General features: G+C 34.3%; 1 protein-coding gene across 1 annotated transcript; it reads right to left on the bottom strand.

Annotated features, from left to right (window-relative positions):
• Window positions 1-1527: 1527 nt before the first annotated feature.
• On the bottom strand, window positions 1528-5198 carry LOC110645510 (THO complex subunit 4A). Its single transcript, XM_021798711.2, has 5 exons — window positions 4823-5198; window positions 4584-4730; window positions 3118-3186; window positions 2851-3032; window positions 1528-2014 (listed from the first exon to the last, which is right to left on the bottom strand). Exons 1-5 carry the CDS (start codon window positions 5141-5143, stop codon window positions 1852-1854), a joined length of 882 nt encoding a protein of 293 aa, XP_021654403.2. The 5' UTR covers window positions 5144-5198; the 3' UTR covers window positions 1528-1851.
• Between the last annotated feature and the right edge of the window lie 2318 nt (window positions 5199-7516).

Below are 7516 nucleotides of genomic sequence, written 5' to 3'. Positions count from 1 at the left end.
TTAATTCATTATATTACTTCATTCATTTTATTATTAAATAAAAATTAAATAATTTAAAGGAATACAATAATCTAAATACGTTTAAATTTCTTTAGCAATGATATACAACGATAAAAGTTATAAATATAATTAAAAGTCATAAATATAATTAAGATACATATATATATATATACCTAAAAAATGAAAAACGAAATGGTCACAGAAAGAAAGTGGAAATATAAACATACACATATGAACATTAGCTTTCAACTGAAGCCATGTTTCGTCAATCATATTTGCTCTATAAATGAGTTATGCGGCTTGATACAATATGGTTACCAAAAAATATTATGAATTTTTTTATCACATATGCTGTTTTAATTATAAAGTTAATACAAAAGACAGCTGATTAGGATTATCAGCTATCAGTTACCTTGTTAAAAGTTCATCAAATAAATAGATTTATTTGTTGAATGCTTACTAACGATCAGCCGCAACCACCAATTAAACTAAACACCTCCTACAGATAATAGCAGCCGGCCACATAACACTCGGCACTAGTAGTAGCTGCAGAAGGTGGCATCATAAGGCAGTCACAAAAAATATGCTGACACCATTCTCTTCCCCGGTTTTCACTCGAATACCACCAGCTTTAATTCCGTCTCAAAACTGCAACCAACAAAAAATGCCTGAATAAAGCACCTTCATTATAATACAAATTACGTTCATTCCACATGCAGACTATTAATCCTACGGCAAGTTGCTTCTAGAGCCCAGGCCCAAATCAATGAGAATTGTGAAGTTCACTGCCTTTATGATCACAACAACCGCTGCCTACAAGGCATAACTGCTCGAATTATTTCAGCTGCCTCAACAACACAGCAGGTACAACAGAATCCAGCACCAGTTCTATGGCGAACAACTTCTCATTTAAGCAGCCAATTCTTGCAGTTCACTTCGAGAACAAGAACCAGCTGCGAATACCGCTAACTGTCGTTCCTTAAAGAAAACAATCCAATTCTTTCCTGTCAAATTAAAGAAACTTTGAAACCCTCAACCAAGTAGGTGTTAGTAAGAACTCCTTTCACAGATCATAGAACATCAATGCGAAGTTAAAATCCATATAGTTTGACCAAAAACTAAAGCCAGTTCCTACTTGAAAACATGTTCCAGATTTCCTCCAGTTGTGTTCTCAACATTTTCAGGCTCACTGAAGCAGAGATTCCAACACTACAATGTGCTACATCAGGAGCCATATGGAATAGTCAGGGGAACTAAAATTTCCCTGGACAGAATACAAAAAGAGATGTAACTTACAAAGCTAAGAATTCAACCATCAAAATCAACTGCACCATGAACAAGGTACAAGTTCTAACAGGGGAAAAAATGTTGCTAGTTATAGTTAAAATATAAAGAAATCTACCTCAGAGGAAATATCCCTGTTTTTATGATGAAGAAGCAACCCAAAGAAACAGCAACTCTGGGCAATTTCTGTTCAGGCTGAATCGTCCACTCGTTGCAGACAGCAATTCATTGTGCAAGAATACATGAGAAAAATAGTTCCACTTCCTACTCCAACTTGCAGAGTAAAACAGAACGAACTTGAGAAGCTAACCAAACCAAAAGTACGAGTGCAATTACATACTGACAGCTGTCCAATAACCCGCATATTTAATACCCAGTCAAGGAACAATTGATAATAAAAGCCCAAACTCCATACTAAAGATATTAACAGTTTATCTCTGAGTATTTCTGTAATTCCTAAAGACTTGATAAAGTTACAGAACATAGTCGGGGTTGTTGCATCATCAAGCACATAAAAGGCCACAAAATAACGGTGTAAGACCAAGCAACAAAGCAAAAGGAAATTCTTTAATTTGTCTCCATTGCTTCTGAATGATACTTGTCCAGATCAGCATCAAGATCTTCTGCAGATAACTTTTCACCACGGCCCCTTCCACGTCCACGACCCCTTCCAAATCCACGGCCACCACCACCACGTGGCCGTCCAACAGCGCCACCTCTTCCTTGTCCCCTAAAAGAGAAGGGGAAAAAAACTCAAAACACCGTAACAAAACTGTTGACAAAGCCATCTTTCTAAAAACAATTACAACATAACTAAATGCAACCCTACAAATAAGAACTTGTAAAAGAGCTTCGAACAAGCCATACCAAGGATAAATAGTTACTTCAAGGCAAGTACATAGACCCATGAAAATCAGATTCACAACTAACATTGCATCTTATGAATAAAGGTAATGGATGAACAATTGAACATAATCAATATAATACATAGAATGTGAAACTCCAGTATTATTGCTGTAAATATAACACACCACCACAGATGCACATGAAAAATAAAAGGCAAACAATAATTAACACTTAAAATATATTTCATCAGCAGACTGTAACAAAAAAAGAAAAAAGGGCATATTATTCTAAGGAAATCCACTACAAACAAAAAGAGATATAGTTATAAAATTGACAGCACTAGGATTAACAGTCAGAAGAAAGTTCAAATCAGAAATCAACTATCAACATATTCAAGCATCATATTTTGACAATCGTATCAATCACATGCAAATAGCCATTGAGATCATTCCACTACTTCAAAGAAAACTGTACAAGTCACTTTTCCCAGATAACAAAATCTCTAACAAAACCTTTCACAACAAATAAGGGATATCCAAAGACAATGCCTAAACCTGCAGAAACTTGTTATCAAGATCTAAGGTGATAGTCAAAAACAAAACTAAATTGATTATTGATTAGGGGCATTTGAACACAAAACATAATAAATTGACAACTTTTTCAAACCATGAATCACAGTTAGAAAGTGAAGCAAGAAATGGCAAAAGGGATATGGCATACCCTCTAGGAACTCCATTTGAATTTCCAAAAGGGCCATTAGTAGCAGGAGGTGCAGCATGAGTAGCAATATTTGTTCCCACAATCTCTATCTTCATTGGTTTCCCATCAAGCTGAACATTGTTGTATCTCTTCACAGCAGCCAAGGCATCTGTTCGCCGAGAGAAGACTACTTCTGCCGTTCCCTAAGAAAAAGAAGTTTTCTAACTACAGCAGGATACAAAGTATTCATCAGAAGGATGGAGTTTAAGCCAAGCTTGAATTAGATACCTTCGATCTCCCACTCCTATCATAATGGATTGAATACCGCTTCAAATCACCAACTTCAGAAAACAATTCCTGCACATAGTTTATCAATCACTGGTTAAAGAAATATTTAAAATGTAAAAGCGTTTCTGTCAACAATTACCAACATATTCAACTACACAACAATCAACAAAGTGAGAGATTACATTACTCAAATAATAGAATCACAAACAGGTGGAATACAGATTACTAAAACCAAATTTGAAGCACTTATAAAAACCAAGAAAGAATTTCTTCGGCAAAAAAATTCTATTAATACTGTCCCTTCATAATATAAAACATAATAACCCTTTAATTTCAATAACCATTAATAAATCTTCTAATTTCCACTCTGCATGCAAGATTGAAGTAAATACATGCCAATTTATTAAAGCAAGCACTTTAATTAAGAAAATCCAACTAAAATCTGTGAAGCACGGAAACAGCGAGGGATAAACGGCAACACACTACGGGGAAACATTTTGAGGCCGTTTTTGAAATTTTCAGAAATCAGACATGTGTTTCCTATGCTGAAAACACGTTTCTTTAAAAAAAAAAATAGTTAGGTTAAAAACGCAATAGAGTCACACTTGGCCTGGGAATCGCACCACACCATAAGACGAAGAAGAGGATGACGACTTACCTGGCGGCAACGTAAGGCGCAAGTGTGTGTATTGTAACCCTTTAGCTTTTCTTCCCCATGCTTTGCCTCGGATTTGTTTTGGCATATTGGGTTTTGAGGGTTAAATTCTTAATCAATTGTTGGCTTTTGTGGGTTTTGTTTGGCTAAGCCAAATTTGGTTGTGATTTTATTGTGATTTAGCATGCATGCTACTATTAGCTGTGATTTAGAAAAACAATATGCAATCTTTTTTTATTTTTGGAAAAAACAACATGTAATCTTCAACTCTATTGTTTTTATCCATAGTTATACATTTAATATTTTTGGAGTAATTTGTTTATGATTGGTTTAATTCAATTTGTTTTATCTATAGTTATATATTTAATATTTTTGTAATAATTTCTAAAGTTATATATTCAAGTCCATTGTCATTTCATGATTATGTCACAAATTTCATTATCTTTTCCTTTTTATATTTGAATGTGTTGTAATTTATTTTTTTTATGAGTCAAAAACTTGTAAACATGTTTTTTTTTCTTTTTGATACGGTTGATTTTGAGTGTTAATTTGGACTTTATTTATTATTGGAAATCTTTCATGATATATATAGCCCTATAATTGTTATATTTAGGCGTTTCCCCATGTTTCCGTTTTCCATATTTTTAAAATGCCATTTTTTTGGGGCATTTCCCACCATGCTGCATAGACTAAAACTAATTCAGCATTATAAACTACACAAATTATCTGATTTCTATCAAAATAAATAGCAATGAATTTAAAATACCAAACAGACTAAGTTCTAATAAAACTAACAGATCCTATTAAGTACCTTAACATCCTCATTGGAGACACCATAATCTAGATTAGAAATGTAAAGCTTGGTTCCAGTCTCTATAGCGGAGGCCCGACCTGCTTGCCCCGAGTACCCCATACCCTGATCCGTAAACATGTCGTGCTGCCACGCCGTTTCAGGCGCCTGAGAACAAATCAACAACAAATCATTCCAATCGCAACAGATTTAGACTTCAAAAAGAAAACACAAAATCAAAACCCTAAATAAACAAATACCTTAGCGGTGGTATAGGGCGCAGCTCGATTAGCACCACGGTTGGCCAAACGGCGAGCAGGTCCGGGTCCGGAAGCCCGGCCGCGACCTCTTGCGTTACCAGATCCAGACTTTTTATTGCTCTTGATGATATCGTCGAGAGACATATCCAAAGCGCTAGACATTTTTTGGTCAAAATTTGTATAATTTACTAAACAGATTAGATAAAAACAAAATACTGTAAAGCAGGAACAGAAAGAAATCAAATGATGAAAGAAGAGGCCAGAGGAGGAGGAAGATAGGGTTTTCGTCAAGTAATAGAGCCGCAATTGGAATCGTAGCATGGGTATTAAATTGGCTGCTGTAGCTGGTGAAAAAGCGTGACCCCACGCGCTTACAATTTCTGTAAATATAGAATAAGATTCAATTTAAGCTGTATTTATTGGGGGGTTTTATTTAGTTTATTTTTAATTTTTATTTAATTTAATTTATAAATTTTAATTTATACTCAATTTAATTAAATAAAAATATATAATATTTAATTATTTTTTAAAATATTTAAATATTATTTTTATATTATATAATTAATTAATAAAAATATTATTTTTATTATTCAATATTATTAATCAAACTGAAAATATAAAAAAAAATTAACACAACATATTTTAAACAAAAAATAACTATTACATGAAATATAAATAACACTAATTATTATAAATGGTATATTTAATAAAATTATAATTTATATATTAATTAATAAAAAATTAATTAATTTAATTATTAAATTAGATATAACCAAAATGAAAACTGAATATTTTTTTATTGAAACTAGTAGAATGCCCGCACGTTGCACCAATTTATATTATTAATAATTTATTTTATTTTATTTTTAAATATAAAAATAATTATATGGATAGATATATTTTTAACTTTTTAAGTATTATTTAGGCATTATGTTGAATATAAAAAGTTTAGATATTGTTAAATAAGTGATAATAATATTTAGATTAGGATAAATATTTATTTATTTTTTATTAAAATGAATTATAAATTATATTACTTTGCTTGCATTTATAATTAAAAATTTCGTATTTGATGTATATATATATTGTGAAATTTTATATGCAAGTATTATTTGCATTTCTAACGTAATAAATATGTAACTGTATAAATCACATGTTATTATTGAATAATTACCTTAAATACATTTTTAGAGATTGTAATGGAGGGATATCAAAAGCTATAATAGAAATGGATAAGTTGTAACACTCCAAAATTTTTAATTTTATTATTTTATGAGTATTATTGATATTTTAATTTTATTAAATTTTAAGAAATTATTTGAGATTTTTCAGATTTTAAAAATCGGGTTCGATTTTCCGAAAATATAAACTTTAATGATTTTTAAAAATTTATTTAAAGACCACGTGGTAAAACTAAAAATATATTTGGAGTCTACGAATTTTTCTGAGTTTTCTGGAATTTTTTCGGAATTTTTGGACCTCGTTTTCGATCCCGAGGCAGAGTAAAAAAATTTGAAACTTTGTATCCGAATCGAACCGGCCGAATCGAACCGGACCAGTCGAATCGGACCGGCTCCCTCTCCTTCTTCTTTTTCTCCCACGCGCGTCTCTTCCTCCTTCTCTCTTTCTCCCGTTTTCTCTCTCCTTCTACCCCAGCTCGCCGACCAGCCACCTCCCCCGCCACCCCAGCTCACCGGCGCGCTGCCCCACCCCTTCCCCACGGCCGGCCGCCGCCCAAAACAGCTGAAAAACGAGCGCAAACGCCCCTCCCTTGCGTGCACGACCTTTCGACTTCCCGACCAAAATCCGGCCGATACGGCCACCAATCAGATCGGGTCTTGTGTCTAAACTCATCTACTCGTCGAGAGCTTTCCATAGACACCAAGAACACCGAAATCCATCGAGCGGTTTGTCCAATTTTTGCCCGGGAAGTTTTAGCCCATTTTGACTTTCGGGCTAGATTTCTCGCAAACCGTGAATCCCACGAGAAAACCGAGAGTACCAGAGCGCTCCACTCGTCGAGAGCTTCGCAGCGACATAAATTTTGAATTTTTCCGACACCGTTTTTCGATGGGTCTCACGGAACTTCGCAGTGTCTTTCCGAGCATTAAATGAGCTTAGAAAATTCTGAAAAATTTATGTATTAACCCCCGTGTTGTGGCTTCGTGTAGGTATCCTCAATTCGTGGAAATTCGACAGTTGTTCGGGTCTGTGAATTTCCGGCCAGACAGACCCGTTACCGAAAAAGTCTCCGAATTGGACCGAGGTTTTGGCTACCCCCCCATTGTCAAATGTCCCGAGTGCATCCCCCGAGTCGGAATCGGCAAAGGTAAACCCGAACCTTGCTTTTTCATAATTTTCTAGTGCTTAAATAGGATTAAAAATCCATAAAATATTCGTGGTAGCTCAGAAAATTATGATTCTTTTTGCAATAGCCTAGTAATATTGCTAAGGACCGCGGGACAAAGTTTTAGAATTTTAGAGCTTATTTGGGCAGTTTTTGCAAAAATGATTAATTATAAGGACTAAATTGAAATTTTACATACTGTGATGGATGACTGATTTGATGGGCCCAGGAGGGGCTGTGTGATGTGATTGAATTGTGGATATATGGATTGTGGATTTAGAAGTGTGTTTTGAGCCTTTTTGCAGGTTGGGTAGGTCCTAGGTATAGGGGAGACTCTGCCGGATTTT

The sequence above is a fragment of the Hevea brasiliensis genome, chromosome 6 (genome assembly GCF_030052815.1).
Source record: "Hevea brasiliensis isolate MT/VB/25A 57/8 chromosome 6, ASM3005281v1, whole genome shotgun sequence".
Classification (NCBI taxonomy): Eukaryota; Viridiplantae; Streptophyta; class Magnoliopsida; order Malpighiales; family Euphorbiaceae; genus Hevea; species Hevea brasiliensis.
The sequence above is the reverse complement of the archived record's forward strand: the minus strand, read 5'-3'. Positions and strand labels throughout refer to the sequence as shown.

Coding starts and splice junctions, on each gene's coding strand:
- LOC110645510 (XM_021798711.2), bottom strand. CDS start 5,143: ATGCTACGATTCCAATTGCGGCTCTATTACTTGACGAAAACCCTATCT. Junction 4,731..4,822: donor CGCCCTATACCACCGCTAAG/GTATTTGTTTAT, acceptor ATTTGTTCTCAG/GCGCCTGAAACGGCGTGGCA. Junction 3,033..3,117: donor ATAGGAGTGGGAGATCGAAG/GTATCTAATTCA, acceptor TCTTTTTCTTAG/GGAACGGCAGAAGTAGTCTT.